The 26,704-nt window shown below is 48.1% G+C and overlaps 1 protein-coding gene across 3 annotated transcripts in view; it reads right to left on the bottom strand.

The window, feature by feature from the left end:
- Positions 1-25,984, bottom strand: part of SPHK2 (sphingosine kinase 2) — a 32,247-nt gene extending 6,263 nt beyond the window's left edge. Inside the window, exons 1-5 of one of the 3 annotated variants that reach the window (XM_069742621.1) lie at positions 25,840-25,964; positions 16,117-16,364; positions 15,221-15,935; positions 5,669-5,818; positions 5,484-5,578 (exon numbers count right to left, since the gene is read on the bottom strand). In XM_069742621.1, the coding sequence (XP_069598722.1) occupies positions 5,484-5,578; positions 5,669-5,818; positions 15,221-15,635 (660 nt within the window). In that variant the 5' untranslated portion in view covers positions 15,636-15,935; positions 16,117-16,364; positions 25,840-25,964. Of the gene's footprint in view, positions 1-5,483; positions 5,579-5,668; positions 5,819-15,220; positions 15,936-16,116; positions 16,409-21,115; positions 21,575-25,839 lie in introns of those variants that run through there. The other 2 variants (XM_069742620.1, XM_069742619.1) reach the window with 2 other exon arrangements.
- Between the last annotated feature and the right edge of the window lie 720 nt (positions 25,985-26,704).

Here is a 26,704-nt window from a genome sequence, read left to right as displayed (position 1 = left end):
CCCACAGCCATGTAATGTCTATGGTCAGCCTAAGATCACCCCCACCCAAACCCCATATATCAGCATGCAAGTGCAAGTCTTTGAAATGGAAACAACTTTATGTCTTTAGTCACTGTATTTCTAATTAGCATTTCAATTAACATGCGTTCAGATCTTTGGACCTAACAAAGCACCTAAAAGGGTTGTTCCCTTTCAATAATATTTCTTTTCAGGCTCCAGTTTGCTGTAAAGCCCCCCAAATCAAACCGGGGTGTACTCATCCTGGTTCACCACAATTGGCCGCGGTGCTGACTGCACTTCAACAGCGCAGCAGCCAGTGACGGAGAAAAAGCTCATGTTTGTCCAAGTCAGACAACCTCTAATGGCCGTTTCACTACAATGAGGAAGATTTATCAATATTGTTTAGGGGATTGCCCCACAATAACACCTTGATCACAGAGGAGAGGCGATAAGACGCCGATTTCTGGGGTATTACCGCTATCCAGTGAGAAAAAGAAAGGTGTCATAAGTCAGAGTGAAAGGCAGCAGACGGATGGAGGTAGGCGCGGACAACAATTGGGTGTCACACACAAAGAACAGAGATGACAAATCGCTGTCCTACATTTTATCAGAAGCGAAGTTTCAACAATAACCGTTACATGCAGGGTTTTCTCAGCAGCCAAAACTTGCTCGCTTAAGGTACTGTCACACTAGACGATATCGCTAGCGATCCGTGACGTTGCAGCGTCCTCGCTAGCGATATCGTCCAGTGTGACAGGCAGCAGCGATCAGGCCCCTGCTGGGAGATCGCTGGTCGGGGAAGAAAGTCCAGAACTTTATTTCGTCGCTGGACTCCCCGTAGACATCGCTGAATCGGCGTGTGTGACACCGATTCAGCGATGTCTTCACTGGTAACCAGGGTAAACATCGGGTAACTAAGCGCAGGGCCGCGCTTAGTAACCCGCTGTTTACCCTGGTTTCCAGCGTAAAAAAACAAACAGTACATACTTACATTCAGCTGTCTGTCCCTTGCTGTCTGGTTCCTGCCTTGACTGCTGGCCGTAGTGAAAGCAGAGCACAGCCACAGCGGTGAGTCACCACTGTGTGACTCACCGCTGTGCTGTGCTTTCACTTTCACTTTGCGGCCAGCAGTCAGTGCAGGGACCAGACGGCAAGGGACAGACAGCTGAATGTAAGTATGTACTGTTTGTTTTTTTACGCTGGTAACCAGGGTAAACATCGGGTTACTAAGCGCGGCCCTGCGCTTAGTTACCCGATGTTTACCCTGGTTACTGGGGACCTCGGGATCGTTGGTCGCTGGAGAGCGGTCTGTGTGACAGCTCTCCAGCGACCAAACAGCGACGCTGCAGCGATCCGGATCGTTGTCGGTATCGCTGCAGCGTCGCTAAGTGTGACGGTACCTTTAGCCTAAAGTGAAGAGTTCATATCCCCACTATTCACAGTTCTGGCTGTGTTTGTCACGTGCGCATTAGGCCTCTTTCACACGTCCGTCTCTCTTAAGGTACCTTCACACATAACGATATTGTTAACGATATCGTTGCTATTTGTGACGTAGCAACGATATCGTTAATGAAATCGTTCTGTGTGACAGCGACCAACGATCAGGCCCCTGCTGGGAGATCGTTGGTCGCTGAATAAAGTCCAGAACTTTATTTCGTCGCTGGACTCCCTGGAGACATCGCTGGATCGGCGTGTGTGACACCGATCCAGCGATGTCTTCACTGGTAACCAGGGTAAACATCGGGTAACTAAGCGCAGGGCCGCGCTTAGTAACCCGATGTTTACCCTGGTTACCATGCTAAAAGTAAAAAAAAACAAACACTAGATACTTACCTACAGCTGTCTGTCCTCCAGCGCTGCGCTCTGCACTCCTCCTGTACTGGCTGTGAGCCGGAAAGCAGAGCGGTGACGTCACCGCTCTGCTTTCCGGCTCACAGACAGTACAGGAGGAGAGCAGAGAAGCAGAGCGCAGCGCTGGAGGACAGACAGCGGTAGGTAAGTATGTAGTGTTTGTTTTTTTTAACTTTTAGCATGGTATCCAGGGTAAACATCGGGTTACTAAGCGCGGCCCTGCGCTTAGTTACCCGATGTTTACCCTGGTTACCGGCATCGTTGGTCGCTGGAGAGCGGTCTGTGTGACAGCTCTCCAGCGACCAAACAGCGACGCTGCAGCGATCCGGATCGTTGTCGGTATCGCTGCAGCGTCGCTTAATGTGAAGGGGCCTTTATTCCGTCACAATGCGTCATTTTGTGAAAAAAACGGATCCAGCAAATGTTTCTGCTTTATCCATTTTTTTCCTCATAGACTTGTATTAGCGACGGATGGCCTTCCGTTTCATTCGTCGTGCTCTGGATCTGTCGCAAAATTGCTGTCAGTTGGGCGGAGGCAAAACACAGAGGAACGTTTTTTGTGCACGTCGGAAAATCACGCAGCGACGGATCCTGGGCTGTCCGTCGTTGGCTATAATGGAAGCCTATGGACGCAGGATCCATCACTGACTGTCCAAAGCAGGAATCCAGCAACTAATGCCGTCATTTGAAACTGAGCATGCGCGGAAGAATTTCCAGTTCCAATTATCACGATTTTTTATTTATTTAATTTTAACACGGGTTGTGTTGTGTATGCTTTTCGCAGCAGAAAAACGCGGCGAAGACGAATACACAATGTGTGCACATAGCCAATTCTGGCAACAACTGCCTCGTCGGGTCAGTCAAGAAAACGGTCCCAGGGCAGCAGTTTTTTTTTTTTACAATCTGCACAGGATCCGTCTTTTCAACATTTTGACGGATTGTGACTGATTGTTAAAAAACGGAAGCGTGAAAGAGGTCTTACTTGTGGGATTTGTTTAGAGTACATGTTTAAAATAGTTTTATGCATCAAAAATACAGTGAAAAATGCAGGAGTATTTTTTGCAGCATTTGTTCACTTTCTCATTTTTTTTTTCCGCCCACAAAAAGCAAAGATTGAAAGTATTGACATGCTGCAGATCAAAAAAAAAAAAAAAAAAAAAAAAAAGAGCGCAGCCATTTTCCAATTCAGTCACGATAAAAAAACAAGACGTGTGTATGAAATTTCTGAAATCTTAGCTGTTGCTGGTACTGTGAAGTGCAGCTTTTCATTTGCAGAAAAAAATGATGCAAAAACGCAATGTGTGAATATAGCCTTGGGCCATGTTTGCACAGGGAGTTTTTGCTCAAGTTTTTTTGTGCAGAAAAAAAGCTGCATTTTACAGCACCAGAAAAAAAAAAACAGGAGGTTTCAGAGATCTCATGCACACACACTTTTTCCCATGACTGCGTTGGAGAACTGCAGCGTTTTTGAAAATCTGTAGCAAGTCAATTCTTTCAGCGCTTTTGCATAACATTTGTAAAACTAACTTTATTGACATATGCTGTAGACAAGCTCGAATGTAATCCGCATTAAAAAACACAGCAAACGGCTGCATTTTTGCTGTTCTATACACAGCAATTTTACTGCAAAGAGCGAGTTTTGGCTGCAGAAAAAAAAAAAACAATGCAAAAATGCTACGTCTGAACAGAGACTTAGGATGGTGTTCTGTCAATTGGTTTTACCATATAATGTACGTCTGTTGCCATTTTCCGAGACCCGGAACATTCTCATTTTTCGGGATCTGGGGCTGGGTGACCGCTTTTCTTTTTTGCCATGAGCTGTTTTAATTGATACGATTTTGGGGTAGATACAATCTTATGATCGCCTTGTATCCTATTTTATTCCAATGCGGTGACCAAAAAAACCCGCAATTCTGGAGTTTCTCCATTAACCGATCGGATTTATTTTACATCTCAGACATTTCTAAACGCAGCGAGAGCAAATGGGTATTTTTTATAGTTTTTTTTAATTGGGGGATCATTTTAATGTGCTTATTTTTTACTTTATTTAACCCCTTAGTGACAGGCCTTTTTTTTTTTAATCTGATACGTGTCCCTTTACGTCGTAACTTTGGAAGGCTTCAGCAAAGCTCATTGATTTTGAGAGTTTTTTTTCGTGACACATCATACTTTATGGTAAATTTAGGTGGATATGTTTTGCATTTATTTATAGAAGTATGAGAAATTTGACCATTTTTTTCTTAAATTGCAATTTTCAAACTTTGAATGATTATCCCTTTAATCCAGATAGTCACGGATTTTTACCATCTACATGCAGATATCTCCTGAACAGGCCCCTATAGCCGCTATTAGGTCATGAATTTCAATGGCAAACATCAGGACCATGCAATCATGATCTCAGGGCGCTAATAGGATTAAAGAGGAAGCACAAACGCTCTGTTAACTGTCTATATGCTGTAGTCACTATTGACCTCAGCATTTAAGGGGTTCAACGACCAAAGTCGGTGCCAACACTGATCATGGCTGATGCAGCAAGTCGTCAGCTATACTGGACAGCTGACAAATACAGGATTGACCCCCCGAGGAAGCTTACGCGAAACGCGCGTCGGGGCCTCCGGACACACACTGGCACCATCAATTCTTGGGTAAGATGGGCAGAGCCGTGGCTACTTCTATATTCACCTATTTTAGGTTTGACTAAGACAGTTATATGGCGATATGAGGTATATGTATGCACTTTAGGAGCACTATGCACTTTATTAATCAGTCAGTTATGGACCTATGTGCTCCTCATAGCCATCGTTGAGCTATTGCCCTTCCTTTATACCCGTGGTGTTACTTGCAGTGTTAGTGGTCTGCCGTACATGTATTATACGTGTCCCTTGTCTGTAATATTTGTCATTTTTATGAGAGTATAATATTCAATAAAATTTGTTACGCTTTTTACATCTTTTTGGGTTCTTTGATACTCCGTAGAGTTTTTTTGTAGGATTTATTGCATAGTGGAGTTGTTCCCTGTTATTGTTCAGGTCCATTATAGGGTGTTTCCCTAAAAATAGGCTGTACTGATATGCATCAGTGGCATTTGTAAATACAGGATTGTCACCTGTCGGAGGATGATAGTCTCTTATATTGCAGGTCAGTAAAAAGATATATTGATGGTCACTAAGGGGTTAATAGCCCTCTTAGGAGACCTGAAGCCCTGCTATGTATAGCAAAAATGACAATCTCCTCTGAATGCCTGCCACGGTCAGAGTTCTCAGGAGTATCCTGATGACAGCAATGAAGGGGGGTGGGCGGAGGTTTCTGCAGCCCCCCCGCAGATGTCAAGACAATTATTCGGCGCACCGCGATCATGTGTCAGGGCCGCCGATTAGCGGAACTTCTGGCCGACATGTGATAAATGCCGCCGTCAGCGATTGATAGCAGCATTTAACTTAACAGCCGTGGGTGGATTGGAGACTCGCCCGCTGCTGTTCGAGGCATTTGATAGCCGATTAAATCAGCCATAAAGTTCGGGGGAAAAATGTGAGCTCAGCACCAGAGGTCGCATGTAAAAAGGATGTAAATATAAGTCATCGGTCATGAAGGGGTTAAAGGTCATCATTGCTTATGAAAATCTGGCAACTCACCTCAAAGAGAAGTCCATCTCCAGAGATGACCACTATACCATCCCACTCTTCCAAATTAATGCTCTGCACCAGCTCTCGGGCATGATTTTGTCTTTCTAAAACAGGAACAAACATCAAAAGTAGTACAAATGCTACAGAGGCAACTAGCACCGTCCTATAGCAACGATCATAAACTAAGGGTCTACCTGTTTGGATAAGGTTATAGCTGATGTCCGCTTCCGTAATGATGGGCAGGATGTGCGTGTGACACTGCTGCAAGGCGTTGCCCCGTCCTCCACATGGATTCAGTAAAAGCATGAAACGCCGGGGCTTGGGCTGGAGAGTTAGAGAGATCTCTGGAGGAAAAACACAAAGATTGTAAAAATGTAGAGAGAAAAGTGGCAGAAATGCAACAAGAGCACAAAATTATCAGACGGCAGGATTAGCTTCTACTGCAGTGACATTGGGATGGGTCATGGATAGCAGATCGATGGGAGTCCGGCACCTGTGACCCCGACCAACCAGCTGCTGTCCGCAGGAGCCAGATGTAATCACAACGGACACCATAGCCCAGCCACACTGCTTAGTGGCCATTCCAGGTACTACAGATCTGTTCTTATTCAAATGCTTATTATAGGACACAGACTGAAAATACTGGGCCTAAGGGTTCACACATTGACTAAAGTCTTATGTACAGTGCCTTCTGACCTCAGAGATCATCTGTCAAGAAAACGGACAAGTGCAATCCGATATTTAAAAAAAAAAAAAAAATTATTCTAACCAATGTTAATCTATGAGTCCCTGTTCATCTGCGACTTTTTTCTCAGCTGAAATCGGATTTAAAAAAAAAAAAAAAAAAAAAAAAAAAAAAATCGCAGCATGTTGATTATTCTTGTGTTTCAGACGAGACTCGCCAATGCCAGTCAATGGGTGCGAGAGAAAAAAAAAAGAAAGAAATCACACAACTCGGGCCATGCAAGTGCCATTCGCTTTTAACACACCGATGTCCTTTGAAAAGCCAGCAATCAGTCACGTACAGTAAAATCACAGCGTGACCCAATAGATCTAATCTATTCTATGTGTATGTATGTGTGTGTGTGTGTGTGTGTGTGTGTGTGTGTGTGTGTGTGTGTGTGTGTGTGTGTGTGTGTGTGTGTGTGTGTGTATATATAATTATACACACACACACATAGAATAGATAGATATAAAGAGGTCGGTCACATATATAATTAGTGCAGTACTTCTGCAGCTTACAGGTACATGTATTTTTTTACATACTAAATTATATTCTGAAACAATTGGTGCGGGATCCCCCGATATTTTATTAACCAGCATTCAGACAACGAACGCAGTTCAGCTCACTAAAATCACCATCACTAGCGCCCACGACGCTCGCACTGATGTGAGCCAGTTGAACGGAGTTCAGTGGCTGTGAACTCCCAGGACCTTTCTGAAGGCACGGCACATGTGAGAACTTTCTCACGATTGCGGTGATGTCAGTGAGGTGAAAGGAGTTCCCCGTGAGACGCTGAGCAAGCACGCACAGCTCAGTGTCTCTGCTGGATGGCAGGCTGTATAGTCGCATCATGCAACAATGCAGCGTGCCATCTAGCTGTAGCAGCGCTAGACCTACATTGTTATCTTCTCAGTTGACAGGTGAGGAATATGGTTGTTTATTATTTTAATTCTGTTACAGGAGACATTGGCTTCACTGGACTGAGCTTTGACACGAGTATGGTTTAATTTAGAATCTTTAAGGGAGTGTGTCATTCTTTCAATGAAAGGACTTTAATCTGCGTGTTTTTTTATACATATCACTATGGGTTTTAGCAATCATGGGAGTCTTATAGATGCCTCTCCATTACTAACCTCTGGGCTTGATGTCACCTGACAATGCAAAGGTGACATCAACCCCCCAAGCTAACACCCCACTTGCCACTATACCAGGGCAAGAGGGAAAAGCAAGGCCAAGTGCCAGAAATGGAACATGTTATGGATGTGCCTTTTCTGGGGTGGCTGATAGCAGATGTTTTTAGTCTGGGAGGGGGAAAATAGCCAGGCCCCTTCCTAGCCTATTAATATCAGCCCACAGCTGTCTTCCTAGCCTTTGCTGGTTTTATTATATAGGGGACCCCAAGTCATTTTTGTTTTTAAGGTCCTCATTTTAATAACCAGTAAAGACTAATTATACAGCTGAGAGCTGATATTAATAGTCTGAAGCTCCATGGGTATTACCCCCTTCCCAAGTTGTAAACATCAGCTCCAAGCTGTCAGCTTTCTCTCTACTGGTTATGAAAATTACGCAGGCGCCCAAGCCATTTTTTTTTCAGACAAATAAATAATTGTTTAAATACATGAACAGTAAGCTGCACACCCTCTGTACTAATTATATATGTCACTGACATCTTTATATCTATTCTATGTGTATAAATCTATTCTATGTGTATAAATCAATTCTATCAGTTCTAACCAGTGATGCTGTGATTTTTCTGTACCTGTACACGGCAGATAGATTGCCGGCTTTTCATCGATCTATATTGATAGATACGGTATGTGTGCATTGAAGAATATTTGCTTGGAAAAATATGTGTAAATGCCAGAATTGCTCAATGTAAAAGGTCATGTTAAAAAAAAAAAAATCAAATGGCAATCGGACAGCAATCGCACTGCACTTGAATGTAAATCGAATGCTAGGTGTGAAAAAAAAATTAGATTATACTCGCATGAAAAATCGTGTGGCACTAGTCCTACTTTTCTGGACTGAAATCAGAACTTTTTTTTCACTGGGTAAGAGCCAGAGAGAATTTCTCATCTAGAAGCCTTAGAGGCTTTCTGAAACTTCTCACACTTCTGTAATACAAACATCATATGCACACATCTCAATAACGAAGATTTAATTGCTTACTTTCCTTTGAAGCCAACAGCTTTTCATTCAATGTGCATCTGTCATAAGACAAGACATGCACTAACAAAAGTATGACATAAAAAGGAACTGAAGAACAGAGAAGAGCACCAGTCAGGATACGCTGCCACTCAGCAAGACCCAGATACAGTAATGAGGCGAGAGCCGCATCCAACACCCGGTGACTCACGCTGTTATTTCAGCATATATGGGTGTACCGGACATCACCTCATAAAACGCCCTTCCATCTGACATCTCGTCAGGAAATGGGTAACAAATTGCCACTCACTAAAGCTGGTATGCAGCTTCTCTACTCAGCGGCACAATGCCTTAAAGGGAATCTGTCACTGGGTTTCCCTCTATATTCTACTCTGAGAAACAGAGACCCTGAATCCAGTGATGTGTCACATACTGGACTGCTTGGTGTAGTTTTGGATAAAAATCACAGAAAAAAAAAAAAAAAAAAAGAGGTTTGGTCATCAAGATTAAATTAGGCCTAAGGGGTTTAAGGTGAGAAAGAACCTTTCCAAATCATGCATCCAAGTGAACTACAAAAGATATTAGAGGAAGTTGAGATCAATTTTATCAGGAAATATTTAGGACCTATCCTCCAATGTACAGGCTTGTGAAAATCAAAGATCCACCTCAAGTTTAAAGCTTTGACTTTATTAATCTGCTTCTGCCACTCTGTATCCAGATTCACAAGTCCAATGGGCAGCTCTACTCCGATCTGATAAAACTACATTTCCCAGCAGCACCCTGCTTCTCCTCAGTACTTCAGACCCCTCTCTCTCTCTCTCTCCTATATACAGCAGACAATCCCCACCTCTTCAACTGGGTCTATTCTCTCAAAGGAGTGTTCTAGGACGGACATAAACTGTGTGCAGAATTATTAGGCAAGTGAGTATTTTGACCATATCATTTATATGCATATTTTCCAAATAACATGATGAGAAAAAGATGCACATTAACTGCCCAAGTTTGAGAAGAATCAAAATGTGACGTGACCAGGAATCCATTGTCCTACAGTGCTGTCATATTCCAGATCTTCAGACTCCCTGGAGGGCCCATAAATATGAGTGTTCAGTGCTCAGAGACATGGCAGAGGTAAGGAGGCCAAAATTCGAGCCCTCCGAGCAAGACACTGAAGTGAGGCCATCACAACTGGGCCAAGACAGATTTTCCAAAGGTTTTATGGAGTAATGAGATGAGACAGACTCTTGATGGACCAGATGGATGGGTCTGTGGTTGGATCAGTAATGGACAGATCTCCACTTCCAACAGCAGAGCGGAGGTGGGTGCTGCTATGGGCTGTATTATTTAAAGCGAGCTAGTTGGACCTGTTAGGTTGTATATGAACTTGAAATCACCTCCCAAACCTACTGTCAGTTTTTGGAGGACACTTTCTTCATGCAGTGGTGCAGGAACAGTCTACATCGTTAAAAAAAAACAAAAATATGATTTTCTGCAGGACAATGCTCCATTGCAGGATCCAAGTTCTTACTGCTCGTCTGCAAGTAATGGCCTTAAAGATGAAAGAATAACGACCCGGCCCCTTCCTCACTTGCCCTAAACCCTATTGAGAACTTGTGGGCACTTCTTAACCCCTTAAGGACCAGGGGTATTTTTGTGTTTCTATTTTTTGCTCCCCTTCTTCCCACGGCCATAACTTTTATACTTTTCAGTCAATATGGCCATGTGAGGGCTTCTTTTTTGCGGTTTGAATTGTACTTTTGAAAGACACCATTGATTTTACCATTGATTTTGGAAAATGGAAAAAAATCCAAATGCAGTGAAATTGCAAAAAAAAGTGCAATTCCACAATTTTAAGGGGGGGGGGGGGAATTTTCTTTTTTACCATGTACACTATAAGCTAAAACTGACCTGCCATTATGATTCTCCAGGTAATTATGCGTTCAAAGACATCAAACATGTCTACGGTCTTTTTTATATAAGTTGTTAAAAAAAAAATCAAAAGTTTGTAAAAAAAAAAAAAAAAAAAAAAAAAAAAAAAAAAAAGGTTGACAGTTGTGATTTGGACTTTTATATAGTTTTTTAATTTTCTAATATTTTTAAACTTTTTTTTTTACTTTTGGCATGCTTTAATAGTCTCCATGGGAGACTAGAAGCTGCCACAACCCGATCGGTTCTGCTACATACAGGCAATAATCAGATTACCTGCATGTAGCAGAATACCTCACTTGCTTTGAGCGCCGACCTCTGGGCAGTGTTCATAGCGATCCAGCAATGACAATCACAAGGGTCTCCTGCTGAGCCCAGGTTGTCATGCCATCCCATCGGTGACCCGCAATCATGTGGAGGTAATGATGCGCTTCCTGCTTGTGCATATTAAAGAAGATGTCAGAGTTTGACAGCAGCATCTAACATGTTAACAGCTGCGGCGGAATCGCTATTCCACCCGCGGCCGTTGCAGGCACATGTCAGCTGATTGGATCAGCTGTCATGTGCCGGAAAAGGTGCGGGCTCATCACCGGAGCCCGCTCCATACGGGCGGGAGGCATCCAATGACTGACAATAGGTTAATCAGAAAGTACAAGGTGAAAGAAACCAGTCACCTCTCTAACCAGTGTCCCGTGGTGTCCAGAAGGTTGACCATTAATAGATCAAGAAACTGACAAGACTCCATGGATGGAGCTCATGACTATTACTGAAAGGACGGCTGTATGGGTCACTGATATTTTTCTGAAATGTATTTTTGCACATTTTGCGATGTTTGGTTATTATTCTCACTTAAACAATTCAGGTGGAAAATGTAGGTTTATTTAGTTGCACAATAATTCTGCACACAGACAGATATTCTAAGACAAAACCTCACTTTTCTTACATCGTCAGGTTTATTCACCTTGTGGACTGACCGTCAGCACTGGAGCTGTTCAATAATAAAATTATTCATGAAAGCTACATGTTGCCCAATAATTCTGCTCAGTGTACTTACATATAAGTATTCAGAAACTTTAGCAGAGAAAAGTAAATTCCTAAAGCTCATTATCTTTGGAAATATGATTTGTATCTGGGGAGCGGACAGTCACGGCCAGGCAGCCTTGCACTTTACCCTTGTTTTTTAGATTAGAAAGTTTAGTACAGTTTGTTTCTTATCTATCTGAATGCGGGACAATTACATATAGCGAGATCCTTCAAGTTGGACAGATCGGTGACCTGACCCTACTACGAGGTACAGAACGATTATTGCCAACACAACCGCTAGATTTTCCCCAGGGGACCACTGAGGTTCGGGGACATCAGACGCTCAGTATTGTCCAGCAACTTCAGTCTCTCAGGCCTTCATTCACACAGGGCAAAAGGATCAATGCTGCCCTGACCTTCTGGCTGGCAAAGTGGCTTGTTGGCATCTCCGAACAACCCATCTGAGCCACCCGGCAGACAAGGCGAATACCCTGAAGATCTTCCCCCAGTCTATAGAGCAGGAGGGCACATGCGTAGTCACCACTCCATTCAGTCTATGGGACTTGCAGACAGCACTTGGCAATCTGTTAGTCCCTCCAAAAAGTGAATAAGTCACAGAAGACTTTGAGACCCCCCATTCTTATTGACTGAGGACCCAACAGTTCACAATACAGTAAGGATACATTTATCATCCCGCTGACTCCAATAATGATTAGGTCACAACAAGGCTTTCAGCCCCCCTCAAAAATGCACAAGAGAGCAACAGTCCACGCCGGGGAGAGTGCAGGGAGCTAAAGCAGAGACAGCAACACCACAAACTCCTTTATACTTATCACCCTACATTACCTAATTATAGGAGTCAGCAAAAGTCACAACGCAAGGAATTTTAATAACAGCGGATCACGAGCCATAATTTTCGTACATATTAATGATGTAACCGCCACTTTCTTTCCATGGCACTTCAGGTTGCTGCAGATTAAGTATTTCTGTGCCACCAGGCAATGAATTATTGGCTAACAATAGCCAGGCTCCAGACGAGATGACCCGACAGACCACACTGTTCAGCCAGTCGTGCATGTCCCGGGACTCCAAAGAATCCGCTTTTCTCAAAGATGAGAATACGAGTCCTGGGCTTCAATCCAGGAGCAAGAGCACATCAATGGCAGCCATGTTCCACCCAGAGGCCGATTCAAAACTTCCCACGGCCCAAAGATTGCTTGCAGGGAAAGCTGGGTCAGCACGAGCGACAACAGATGAAGTCAGAATAGATCCTTTAAGACTACTTTATCCAATGTATTGGTTGATAAAAATTGGTCTACATACATACAGTACATGCATGCACACATATATATATATATATAAAATATATACACACACAGTGCATGCACACACACACAGTGCATGCACACACACACAGTGCATGCACACACACACAGTGCATGCACACACACACAGTGCATGCACACACACACAGTGCATGCACACACACACAGTGCATGCACACACACACAGTGCATGCACACACACACAGTGCATGCACACACACACAGTGCATGCACACACACACAGTGCATGCACACACACACAGTGCATGCACACACACACAGTGCATGCACACACACACAGTGCATGCACACACACAGTGCATGCACACACACAGTGCATGCACACACACACAGTGCATGCACACACACACAGTGCATGCACACACACACAGTGCATGCACACACACAGTGCATGCACACACACAGTGCATCAAGCTAAAGCTTCAATTATTTGAAGGGGCTTCAATGAAATGTTATACGTAATGACAGACTGACAATTATGCCGAGTTGTATTGTGTCAGAGTCAGGGCCCAAGTAGACAAGTGCATAAATTGGTTGTGTCCCATTTTTAATCACACAGCACACTGACCCATGGTTTTGAACTGGGCTGTTCAGATGAATGATTTTTTTTTTTCCTCGGTCCAACTGTCCGCGAGAATAAAAACGCAGCATGAACCACTTACATCCAAGTCTTGGATGAGACTCACACATTCAAGTCTATGGGAGCGAGAGAAAAAAAAAAAAAAAATAATGAATATATATATCAATATCAATACTCATATGGGACATCAGAGTGGCATCTGATTTTTACAGATATATTGCTACCAACACTAGAAGACTGCATGTGATCATTTACATGTTTTAATGTAGTTGTCAAACAGATTGCACACAGACGTAAGAAACAGACACATGGATGAAAATCTGCTGAAAAGTAGAAAAAAAAATAGTTCACTCTTTCTGGATGACGTGTCTGCAGACGCCCTAAATGGTGGCTGCTGGAAGCTTGCCCATGTTTTATGCTGCCTAAACTCGTAACTGGCTCCCTTTAGACCAAAACCAGGAGTGGATTCTAACACTTAGAAAGTATAATGGAATTATTATTTGCACCCAGTCTTCTATTTTTTTTTTTTTTTATTTAAAATGGATGGAAAATACTAACTAACTCAGCAATATGTGTGCAAAATCATCTCCAACTTAGAGCTGTCTGGGGTTCATTATGTGCTGGTGAGAACAAATCAAAAATTCTCCAAAGAAATCTGAAGTGTTAGGCTTCTTTCACACTAGCGTCAGAATCTCCCCGTCGCAATGCTTCGGGGAGAGATTCCGACGCTAGCGTTTGCTGTATTGCACAATGGAGGCAGCGGATGCATTTTTCCGGCGCATCCGCTGCCCCATTGTAAGGTGCAGGGAGGTGGGGGCGGAGTTCCGGCCGCGCATGCGCGGTCGGAAAAAGCGGTCCGTCAGGAGAAAAAACGTTACATGTAGGGTTTTTTTCTCCTGACGGTTCGCAAAAGCACGACGCATCCGTCGCTCGACGGATGCGACGTGTGGCAATCCGTCGCAAATGCATCATCAATGCAAGTCTATGGGGAAAAAACGCATCCTGCAAGCACTTTTGCAGGATGCGTTTTTTCTGCAAAACGACGCATTGTGACGGATTGCAGAAAACGCTAGTGTGAAAGTAGCCTTAGTTAATTTTCTACCCTTGTGAATATAGCCAATCCCTGTGTGAACTTAGCCCATTCTTACAGGATAGCAGTTAGCAGAATACACAGCAGCATAAGAGGTAAAGGCTCCCAGGGATCCACCCTGCCTAGCTACACCCCATACCAGTCTCATTACAGTGTGCTGAGAATTACCACATCCTAGGAGATTCGGCAGGCCTGACGACATTAACTTCTTAACGACTAACATCTGCAAGAACCATGTGGCTATGACAGAGCAGAATGTGTTACCTACCCACCGACTATGGTATTATATATGGCTAAAGAAAAAAGCAGGCTATCCTGCCAATACTGAATGTGGATATGACCGCGGCAGTGCTTCATATGGCACGTTACCATATTTCGTTGTGGCCTAAGTGCCACCACTGTGAGGACCTGCCTCTGCCCAGCATTGGAACAATGCTTTGCACTAAAGGGCTTGCCCAGGCTATGCAAAGTCTGCAGTCCCTCTACATGACTCCTGAATCATGACAGTGTGCCCATTCTCCCTTATTCCCTGTGTGAGTGAGGGGATAGGTGACTTGGCATACTTGAGGTTAAATGCCAACTAGTCTCATGCTGATTCTCACAACAGAAGAGAATTGAAAACTGCTGGGTGAGACTAGTAGTCCCGTGACCGCCCACGTGTATGAGGCATACAGAAAATTCGGGACAATGTGCAAATCAGCAGGCTTCAATCACATAGAGGGACTGCAGACTTTGCTTCAAAACCTCTATATACTGCATGTTGCATCTAAGTGAAAATCAGATCTAGAGCTTCACCTATTGAAGAAATAGTTAAAGAACTAGGTTCTGCCCTCCAACCACAGTGAAAGGCTTATTAGACCCCTTTTATAAGGACAGAAGAGATCCAGCTTGACAGAACCCAATTTCAGCCATTACCTGTATCACTTGAGATTGGCACTCCTTGAATAAGACACTTTACTGCCGTTGCCCACTTTTCAGCAATGACTTGGTTCTGGTCATAATCTGAAGCCTCGTCCACTCTAAATGTACGCACCATCCTTTGGCGGGTACGTGCTGAGCCCATCGGAACTTTCTTCTTCTTCAATGGATATGAATAGATCGAAAAATAGGCATAAACATCAGTGGAGCCACGACTGCGCATGGTATGACATCCCACCATGTCAAGGATGGGTAGTACTGTACGCTGGTCATCCTCAGGTTTAGGAACCAGTCTCTGGATGTGGAGGCCTGTAGGTGTCAGACTAAGTGCATAGCGAATACCTTTGGATGGGTAGACCCCAAATTCTCCATGGAGTAGGGTCTCCGATGACTGCTTGTAATCATTAGACATTTTTCGAGGGCGCTACGTGGTCCAACAGTGCAGGTTCAATCACACAGTCATGTAAGGAAAGCGGAAGTACATAAAACGCAGACTGGGAATGCATAAAGGCAGGGTGGCCGACAGTCAGAGCCACGAGCGTGTGGAAGAAATCCTTGTGCCCATTATAGTTTCTGGATATTTTAACTAGAACTGTCTATGTAAAAAAAAAAAAAAAGGACTAAGACAACTTAGAAAAATACCATCCTAGGTTCCTAGGTCTTCATTGTAATCCAGAGCCTTAAAGTCTGGCGAGTCCATTCAGGTGAAAGGCTGTGGGAAAAAACAAAAAAGGCATGTAAAATACACCGTGACTAAAATGTCACCTTATCCACAGAGTAGAAGAAGAAAAAAGTGCAAACGAAATAAGCACCATATTAAAAGGAGTAAAAGTTATTTAGTAACCAGTCCTAATTATCTATGTAGTGATGTCCAAATTGATTAAAATACTTACAGGTTGCAGTCTTCCCAGTTTACAGAGGAGCTCCGATCCTCTACACAGATTAGCAGGATCACACAGGGGTTGAAGTCACTTTCTCATTGTAAGTCTATGTAGCCAGGTCCGGAGTCTCAGAGTCAGGGTCCTGCACATGACCGAGTCTCGTACGAGTGATGTCCATGGCTGTACAGATCGCACTGGTACTACACATGATATTCTATGGGGCTGTGTACTTATCCAATTATTTCCTCAAACCGAGTGGTCTGCGGGAAAAATATGGAGGCATGTCTGATTTTGTTCCAAGGGTCTGATAAAAAAAAAATAAAAAAAAAAAATCAGAAATGCAAGTCTGTGGATCTGGAAAAGAAATTGGACTGCACTTTGAGAGTGGTCCAATTTTCACGGACTGACAGAAAGGAGAAGCTGGAGAAATTTGCTTTCTCTCCACTTCCATGAATAATTGATGTCACCCTGATCATTATAATCAGACCATTGAGGACATGGCCTGAACGCTGATGGTGCTGGCTGTTTAACGGAATAGCTCTATATATAACCTCGTGCACCTCGGGCAGAAGCGGCGTTTACCCAACCTAATCGACCTAGACGATCACAGATATTAAGAGATGACCAGAGGAAGATCAAGAAAGAAGGCCTGCCTGGCCAAACTGACTAACTTTTTCCCCTCAGAATGCTCACTGTGCTACCTCACCACAGAAAAAGAGAGCCATCTTCTCATGCTTGCTCTCAGGTGGGTCCTCTGTTGAGCCCGGTAGGGGACAAGGCACAGATTCAGCCAGTGCTCCGGTCACTAAAGTGACGATGTAATACATGCTCAACTCGCTCTGGGCCTTATTGAAGTCTGACAATAAAAGCAGCAATCGGAGAGTTAAGGCAAGAAATAGGATCTCTGGGGGAATGCATGGATCACTGATTCCAAGATGGCGGAGTACGCGGTCTTTCATATCAATCTAATAGACGCACACTATGAAGTTGAGAAAGACATGCAACAGCTAGAAAACAAATTATGGGACCTCATAGATAGATCTCGCCAGAATAACGTCCGGATTAGGGGCAGCCCAGACACTGTAGCTGACTCAGACTTGGTTCCCTTTTTTCCTAATCTTTTGCAAATTATTAAGCCCGAGATGGATGACCTAGACCTAATGGTGTCCAGCTATCGCCCAATATCGCTGCTCCCATTCGCTTCCAAACTCCTGGAGCAGCACGTCCATGCTGAACTCTCCTCCCACCTCTCATCTAACTTGTTGTTCGACAATCTACAATCTGGTTTCCGCCCCCATCACTCAACTGAGACTACCCTGACCAAAATCACTAACGACCTACTTACCGCCAAAGCTACTGGACAATACTCTGTACTCCTCCTTCTAGACCTGTCCTCTGCTTTCGACACAGTTGACCACTGCCTCCTACTACAGATCCTCTCCTCCTTTGGCATCAAAGACCTCGCCCTATCCTGGATCGCCTCGTACCTTTCCAACCGCACATTCAGCGTCTCCCACTCCCATACTACCTCCTCATCCCACCCTCTCTCTGTTGGAGTCCCCCAAGGCTCTGTTCTAGGACCCCTACTCTTCTCAATCTATACACTTGGCTTGGGACAACTCAAAGTCCCATGGATTCCAGTACCACCTCTATGCTGACGACACTCAGATCTACCTCTCTGGCCCAGACGTCACCGCTCTGCTGGCCAGAATCCCAGAGTGCCTATCAGCCATATCCTCCTTCTTCTCCTCTCGCTTCCTCAAACTCAATGTGGACAAATCTGAACTCATCATCTTTCCTCCATCCCACAAATCTTCCTTACCTGACCTATCTATCGCAGTCAATGACATCATGCTTCCCCCGTACCTGAAGTCCGCTGCCTCGGAGTAACCTTCGACTCTGCCCTGTCCTTCAAACCACACATCCAAGCTCTTTCCACCTCCGGTCGCCTCCAGCTCAAAAATATCTCCAGGATCCGTCCTTTCCTCAATCCCCAATCTACTAAAATGCTTGTGCACGCCCTCATCATCTCCCGCCTTGACTACTGCAACATCCTTTTCTGTGGCCTCCCTGCTAACACCCTTGCACCTCTCCAGTCCATCCTTAACTCTGCTGCCCGACTAATTCATCTCTCTCCTCGCTACTCCTCCGCTTCCCCCCTCTGCAAATCTCTTCACTGGCTCCCATTCCCTCAGCATATCCAGTTCAAATTACTAATACTGACCTACAAAGCCATCCACAACCTGTCTCCTCCATATATCTCTGAACTAATCTCCCGATATCTTCCCTCACGTGATCTCCGGTCCTCCCAAGACCTTCTTCTCTCCTCCACACTTATTCACTCCTCATCCAATCGCCTCCAAGACTTCTCCCGAATATCCCCCATCCTCTGGAACTTTCTGCCCCAACACGTCCGACTATCAACCACAGTCGGATACTTCAGACGGAAACTGAAAACTCATCTCTTAATGAAAGCCTACAGCCTGCACTGACACCGCTGCCGCCTCATCACTATCGAAGCTACCGCCTCACCAACACCGGAGCTCCTGCAACCCTCAACCTACTGTCTCTTTCCCATAATCCTGTAGAATGTAAGCCCGCAAGGGCAGGGTCCTCACCCCTCTGTATCAGTCTGTCATTATTAGCTTACTGTAAGTGATATCTGTAATTTGTATGTAACCCCTTCTCATGTACAGCACCATGGAATCAATGGTGCTATATAAATATATAATAATAATAAATAATAATAATAATAATGGTGGGTCATATTCACAGAGTACCAAAACCGGGAGGGCTAAATACAGTCTTCCCAAGAGATTATTTTGCCAGATTTCACTTTTACCAAGATAAAAGTCCTTCCTGCATAACCTGAGGCACAAACCCTTATCCTGTCAATGTAAAGGGACATTGTTTATTCAGATCTATCTGAGGTCACTTTGGCCAGAAGTTGCAAATTTGCCAAACTCATGACAGTGCTTGGGGATTCCAACACCCCTCACAAGTAGGGCTTCCCAGTCAAGCTGGTGGTGAATAAAGATGGCAGGTCGCATGTCTACAACTCTCCGGCCTAAGCAGTGGAGCTGCTGAAAAATTGGGCCATGCTAACAAAATCATTTAATTTGGACAAAACAGGTCCAGACACCAAAAGATGATATCCCCAGAGCTGGCATCACTGTCCCTGCCTCTCATCAACTTGAGCATGAAGAAGTCGGGACAGCAGCCTGGACTTCCTCTTCATGTTCGATTTGTCTGAAGGCAGAGACAGCGACGCCAGCGCTGACTGGGTGCCAGGGTCACAGCATCCGTACGAGAGCCCCGGGATCGGTAGTGTCGACACTGCGGAAACAGGAGGAGAGTATAGAATTCATTTTATCAGGGCCAAGCGTGGGGTATGAGAAAGGGTTGTTCTAGTAGTGGACAACCCCTTTGATACACCTTTACATTAGGAGGGACTCAAAGTAGCAACTCGCTCCATCAATCCCATTCCTCTATACTTTCTGCTGTAGAAATAATGTCATCATGACGCAGGGACATGTTAGGCTGCAGCCAATCACTGGCTTACGCAGGTCGTCACTACGGCCACTGATCAACTAATGCTACTTTTTTTGATGCAAAACCACACGGAAGAACGAGGCATGTGAGCATACTTTTTTTTTTTTCTTAGTCTAAGCCTTTATTTAAAAAAAAAAAAAAAAAAAAATTTTTTTCAGGAAATTGACACCTTTTAATACAGTATATCAGTATACAAGCCAAGGAGGCGGCTCCAGCCCCACGGGACATTTCTTCTGATATCAAATGTGGACAAATTATTAGCTAAATAATCCTGAAAATCCCATATCCATTCTGAGTAATTAACCTTCAGAATTCATTTTATGGCATTGGTGCCCTGGTAACATGACACGATAAACGGGGAATTATTGATAAGGGTCATTAAGACCAAAGTCCAATAACAGCACATTCTGTACTGAGAAGGTGGCACAGGGCAAAAACACAATGTAATATGTCTCCCTGATCAGTCAAGACTCACAGGGTATGCTCAAGGGCGGAAGTAAGGGGATAACGTCTCGGATCGCCAGAGGTTCGACTACTGGGACTCCCACCGCTCCTGAGAAACTAAAGAGCTCCATGTGAATGGCACGATGGTCAATCATGTGCACGGTCAGTCAATTTCTTCTTATGGGGGTGCTGAAGACCGGAAAGCCAAGTGCTGCACTATCTCCAGTGGTCTTAAGGTCGGATACAGATCTATTCACATGGGCTCTTCAGAGCTCTGGTACTCGGGATCGGTGGAGGTCTCGGTGATCAAGAAGTTATCACCCCAAAGCCTGCCGAGACCTTCCAAGTCATAAAGGGAATGACAAAGCACACAAGTATTCACCATGGTATGATCATGTCCAATTACAGAGATGACGGGCCACGTCTACGGACATCTGCTTTTGTAGGGAGGTTATATTCTGAGACACTGGCCAGTGGAACATCTCCAGGAAATATCAAACACATAGGACACCACGGCAAGAACTCCGTTTTTTCACACAACTGATTGCAAGCCTAAATGTTCATACATGTTCATCCATCCCGGCTCACAACGGCGAGAGACCTGAGACGGTCAGACATGTGACTAATGTGCTCATGATGACTCCGTGCTGAAATCACAGTAACCTACTGTTACACCAGGGTGAAGACGGGGCACAAACGCGTCATCAGCGTTTGATATTCGCCAACAAACAACGTGGTTGTTGCACAAGGTGTAGACCAGAGCATACCGCAAAGAGGAACCTGCGGAGATCCTCATGGACCAGACAGAGAACCACTGACTCATCAGACCTCTGTGCACCCTGCAGCGCTAGGGACAGGAACTCTATTTCACAAGGAGCAAAGGTTTATTCCCGAACATGTTTTGGAAAAACACATTTATCATTCACTCAACTTAGCGTTGTAGGCAGAGGTTCTCCAGCTCCAATGTGATGTCTGCGGAGGACGGAGCCAGTGCCACCAAGATAACTTCACTTACTCAACATCGAGCCAGTGCACCATTGATGAACGGCGAGAAGGCCGGGCTACGGTCAGTGGCTTCCACCTCCCAGCTTGGTGGTCAGACAGTAGGTCCATGGCAGTCAGTCTGCCTCACACTACAGCAGTCTCGCTCCATACAGCAATGAAACCCAGATATGAGGAAGTTACATCAACCAGACTGTCTAAAAATAACTGCAGACTGACCAGTCTAAAGGTACCGTCACATTAAGCGACGCTGCAGCGATATAGACAACGATCCGATCACTGCAGCGTCGCTGTTTGGTCGCTATAGAGACGTCAAATACGGCAACAGCAGAACGATGCAGGAGCGATCCAGTGATGTACTTATCGTTCTCGCTGGTTGTTAGCGCCATGTAAAAACATTGCAGGCATCGTTGCTTTTGCTGTCAAACATGACAAATCACGGCGACCTGACGACCAAATAAAGTTCTGGACTTCTAGCTACGACCAGCGATGTCACAGCGGGATCCTGATCACTGCTGTGTGTCAAACACAACGAGATCGCTATCCAGGACGCTGCAATGTCACGGATCGTTGTCGTTCTCATTGTAAAGTTGCTCAGTGTGAAGGTACCTTAACATGGGGCAGAATGTAACAACCCCGATAAAGGAGCAGATCCCCCCATACTGGAGCATTGAGGTCATCTACTGTGTACAAAGAACTGACAAATACTGTGAGCTCAAAGACCGGAAAGACAAGAATGGCATAAATAACTCCCCTCCCCCACGGCACACATATATCATAAAAATATACATATGTATATTATGTAAGATAAGATTTTGAATGGTTGTTTTAGCCACATCATAAAGTCTATGGTAGGAATACAGTGCCTCCACTGTCAGCAGACAGTGGTCACTCTCCCCCCACCCGTTCCCAGTGTCACTCCCTGCAGCCCCTCATACCCAGTGTCAGTCTCCCCCTCACCAGTTTCCACGCACGCAGTGACACTCACCCTCGACAGTCCTCCCGTACCTACTGCCACTCTCCCTCACAGTCCTCCCGCACCCACTGCCACTCTCCCTCACAGTCCACCCGCACCCACTGCCACTCTCCCTCACAGTCCACCCGCACCTACTGCCACTCTCCCTCACAGTCCACCCGCACCCACTCTCCCTCAGTGCACCCGCACCCACTGCCACTCACCCTCACAGTCCACTCGTACCCACTGCCACTCTCCCTCACAGTCCACCCGCACCCACTGCCACTCTCCCTCACAGTCCACCCGCACCCACTCTCCCTCACAGTCCACCCGCACCTACTGCCACTCTCCCTCACAGTCCACCCGCACCCACTGCCACTCACCCTCACAGTCCACCCGCACCCACTCTCCCTCACAGTTCACCCGCACCTACTGCCACTCTCCCTCACAGTCCACCCGCACCCAGTGCCACTCTCCCTCAGTCCTCCCGCACCCATTGCCACTCTCCCTCACAGTCCACCCGCACCCAGTGTCACTCTCCCTCACAGTCCACCCGCACCCACTCACCCTCACAGTCCACCCGCACCCACTCTCCCTCACAGTTCACCCGCACCTACTGCCACTCTCCCTCACAGTCCACCCGCACCCAGTGCCACTCTCCCTCACAGTCCACCCGCACCCAGTGTCACTCCCTCACAGTCCACCCGCACCCACTGCCACTCTCCCTCACAGTCCACCCGCACCCACTGCCACTCTCCCTCACAGTCCACCCGCACCCACTCTCCCTCACAGTCCACCCGCACCTACTGCCACTCTCCCTCACAGTCCACCCGCACCCACTGCCACTCACCCTCACAGTCCACCCGCACCCACTCTCCCTCACAGTTCACCCGCACCTACTGCCACTCTCCCTCACAGTCCACCCGCACCCAGTGCCACTCTCCCTCAGTCCTCCCGCACCCAGTGCCACTCTCCCTCACAGTCCACCCGCACCCAGTGCCACTCTCCCTCACAGTCCACCCGCACCCAGTGCCACTCTCCCTCACAGTCCACCCGCACCCAGTGTCACTCTCCCTCACAGTCCACCCGCACCCAGTGTCACTCTCCCTCACAGTCCACCCGCACCCAGTGTCACTCTCCCTCACAGTCCACCCGCACCCAGTGTCACTCTCCCTCACAGTCCACCCGCACCCAGTGTCACTCTCCCTCACAGTCCACCCGCACCCAGTGTCACTCTCCCTCACAGTCCACCAGCACCCAGTGTCACTCTGCTCTGCACCAAGTATTACTCTCATTCACCACTTGAAGCCCCAACACAGTATCCCCATCCCCCCGCAGCCCACAGTATCCCCGTCCCCCCGCAGCCCGCACAGTATCCCCGTCCCCCCGCAGCCCGCAGTATCCCCGTCCCCCCGCAGCCTGCACACCGTATCCCCGTCCCCCCGCAGCCTGCACACAGTATCCCCGTCCCCCCGCAGCCTGCACACAGTATCCCCGTCCCCCCGCAGCCTGCACACAGTATCCCCGTCCCCCCGCAGCCTGCACACAGTATCCCCGTCCCCCCGCAGCCTGCACACAGTATCCCCGTCCCCCCGCAGCCTGCACACAGTATCCCCGTCCCCCCGCAGCCTGCACACAGTATCCCCGTCCCCCCGCAGCCTGCACACAGTATCCCCGTCCCCCCGCAGCCTGCACACAGTATCCCCGTCCCCCCGCAGCCTGCACACAGTATCCCCGTCCCCCCTGCACACAGTATCCCCGTCCCCCCTGCACACAGTATCCCCGTCCCCCCTGCACACAGTATCCCCGTCCCCCCTGCACACAGTATCCCCGTCCCCCCTGCACACAGTATCCCCGTCCCCCCGCAGCTCCTGCACAGAATCCCCGTCCCCCCGCAGCCTGCACACAGTATCCCCGTCCCCCCGCAGCCTGCACACAGTATCCCCGTCCCCCCGCAGCCTGCACACAGTATCCCCGTCCCCCCGCAGCCTGCACACAGTATCCCCGTCCCCCCGCAGCCTGCACACAGTATCCCCGTCCCCCCGCAGCCTGCACACAGTATCCCCGTCCCCCCGCAGCCTGCACACAGTATCCCCGTCCCCCCGCAGCCTGCACACAGTATCCCCGTCCCCCCGCAGCCTGCACACAGTATCCCCGTCCCCCCGCAGCCTGCACACAGTATCCCCGTCCCCCCGCAGCCTGCACACAGTATCCCCGTCCCCCCGCAGCCTGCACACAGTATCCCCGTCCCCCCGCAGCCTGCACACAGTATCCCCGTCCCCCCGCAGCCTGCACACAGTATCCCCGTCCCCCCGCAGCCTGCACACAGTATCCCCGTCCCCCCGCAGCCTGCACACAGTATCCCTGTCCCCCGCTCAGTATCCCTGTCCCCCCTGCACACAGTATCCCCTTCCCCCCGCAGCTCCTGCACAGAATCCCCGTCCCCCCGCAGCCTGCACACAGTATCCCCGTTCCCCCGCAGCCTGCACACAGTATCCCCGTCCCCCCGCAGCCTGCACACAGTATCCCCGTCCCCCCGCAGCCTGCACACAGTATCCCCGTCCCCCCGCAGCCTGCACACAGTATCCCCGTCCCCCCGCAGCCTGCACACAGTATCCCCGTCCCCCCGCAGCCTGCACACAGTATCCCCGTCCCCCCGCAGCCTGCACACAGTATCCCCGTCCCCCCGCAGCCTGCACACAGTATCCCCGTCCCCCCGCAGCCTGCACACAGTATCCCCGTCCCCCCGCAGCCTGCACACAGTATCCCCGTCCCCCCGCAGCCTGCACACAGTATCCCCGTCCCCCCGCAGCCTGCACACAGTATCCCCGTCCCCCCGCAGCCTGCACACAGTATCCCCGTCCCCCCGCAGCCTGCACACAGTATCCCCGTCCCCCCGCAGCCTGCACACAGTATCCCCGTCCCCCCGCAGCCTGCACACAGTATCCCCGTCCCCCCGCAGCCTGCACACAGTATCCCCGTCCCCCCGCAGCCTGCACACAGTATCCCCGTCCCCCCGCAGCCTGCACACAGTATCCCCGTCCCCCCGCAGCCTGCACACAGTATCCCCGTCCCCCCGCAGCCTGCACACAGTATCCCCGTCCCCCCGCAGCCTGCACACAGTATCCCCGTCCCCTCGCAGCCTGCACACAGTATCCCCGTCCCCCCGCAGCCTGCACACAGTATCCCCGTCCCCCCGCAGCCTGCACACAGTATCCCCGTCCCCCCGCAGCCTGCACACAGTATCCCCGTCCCCCCGCAGCCTGCACACAGTATCCCCGTCCCCCCGCAGCCTGCACACAGTATCCCCGTCCCCCCGCAGCCTGCACACAGTATCCCCGTCCCCCCGCAGCCTGCACACAGTATCCCCGTCCCCCCGCAGCCTGCACACAGTATCCCCGTCCCCCCCGCAGCCTGCACACAGTATCCCCGTCCCCCCGCAGCCTGCACACAGTATCCCCGTCCCCCCGCAGCCCGCACACAGTATCCCCGTCCCCCCGCAGCCCGCACACAGTATCCCCGTCCCCCCGCAGCCTGCACACAGTATCCCCGTCCCCCCTGCACACAGTATCCCCGTCCCCCCGCAGCCTGCACACAGTATCCCCGTCCCCCCGCAGCCTGCACACAGTATCCCTGTCCCCCGCTCAGTATCCCTGTCCCCCCTGCACACAGTATCCCCGTCCCCCCGCAGCCCGCACACCGTATCCCTGTCCCCCGCAGCCCCTGCACAGTGTCGCCGTCCCCCCTGCACAGTATCCCCGTCCCCCAGACACAATACTCACCGCCTGTTGCACTGCAGCCTGCTCGGCACATCAGACCGTGACATGCAGAGAATTACACGCCTGTGACTGAGCACAAAGCGCCCTGTGTCCTCCTCCCGCTGCCGCCTCCGGCTCAGCCTCTCACTACTTTGACTCAGCTTCTACTAAAACAGGAAGTGGTAAGAGGAGCAGGACTCTCCGAGGAGGGCGGGGCTAGTGATGACGTCACTGCCATGTGACCTGAGCGTCCTCCTCGGTGCAGCCAGGTTGTGTAGCAGCACGTGGAGCGTGTGGCCGGGGGTCGGTGCCGGCAGCAGCCGTCATTGTGCGGACAGTGAGCGCTTACTGCAGCCGGGCGCTCTGGAGCTTGTAGTTCCGCTGGTGTATGGCGCTGTATCACCAGCACAGCCCGCCATAACCGCTGCTCTGCGGGAAGGACGGGCTAAAAACCCCGGGGTCTCAGAAGTGTCCACAAGGCCCGGCCTGTGGTCCCCGGTGGGTTACACGGCCCTCTGCACAGACGGTATATAGCGCTCCGTCCCTCCCCAGTCTCTCCATAGGGCACGTAGGGGGATTTCCACGTTCAGTACAAATTGTGGGACAAATGTGGCGCCATTGTTACCCACGTTTGGGAAACAAGCTAAACCAATATTTTAAACTATCATTTTTTTCTTTACCCAGTGTTATAAAAGTCTGTGACACACCTGTGATGTCAATATAATCACTGCACCCCCAGATGAAGTCATTCAGAGCTTTAGGCTATGTTCACACGTTCCTGATTTCCATCCTTTTCTTCAGGACTAAAAACCGCAGCTCTTTGCAGAAAACGCAGGTCCTTTTTTTGGTGCGTTTTTTTATGCAGTTTTCTATGCAGAGTCTGTGTGTT

Source organism: Ranitomeya imitator, chromosome 10 (assembly GCF_032444005.1).
Source record: "Ranitomeya imitator isolate aRanImi1 chromosome 10, aRanImi1.pri, whole genome shotgun sequence".
Lineage (NCBI taxonomy): Eukaryota > Metazoa > Chordata > Amphibia > Anura > Dendrobatidae > Ranitomeya > Ranitomeya imitator.
Note: the sequence above shows the minus strand (reverse complement) of the source record. Positions and strands in the feature narration are given on the sequence as shown.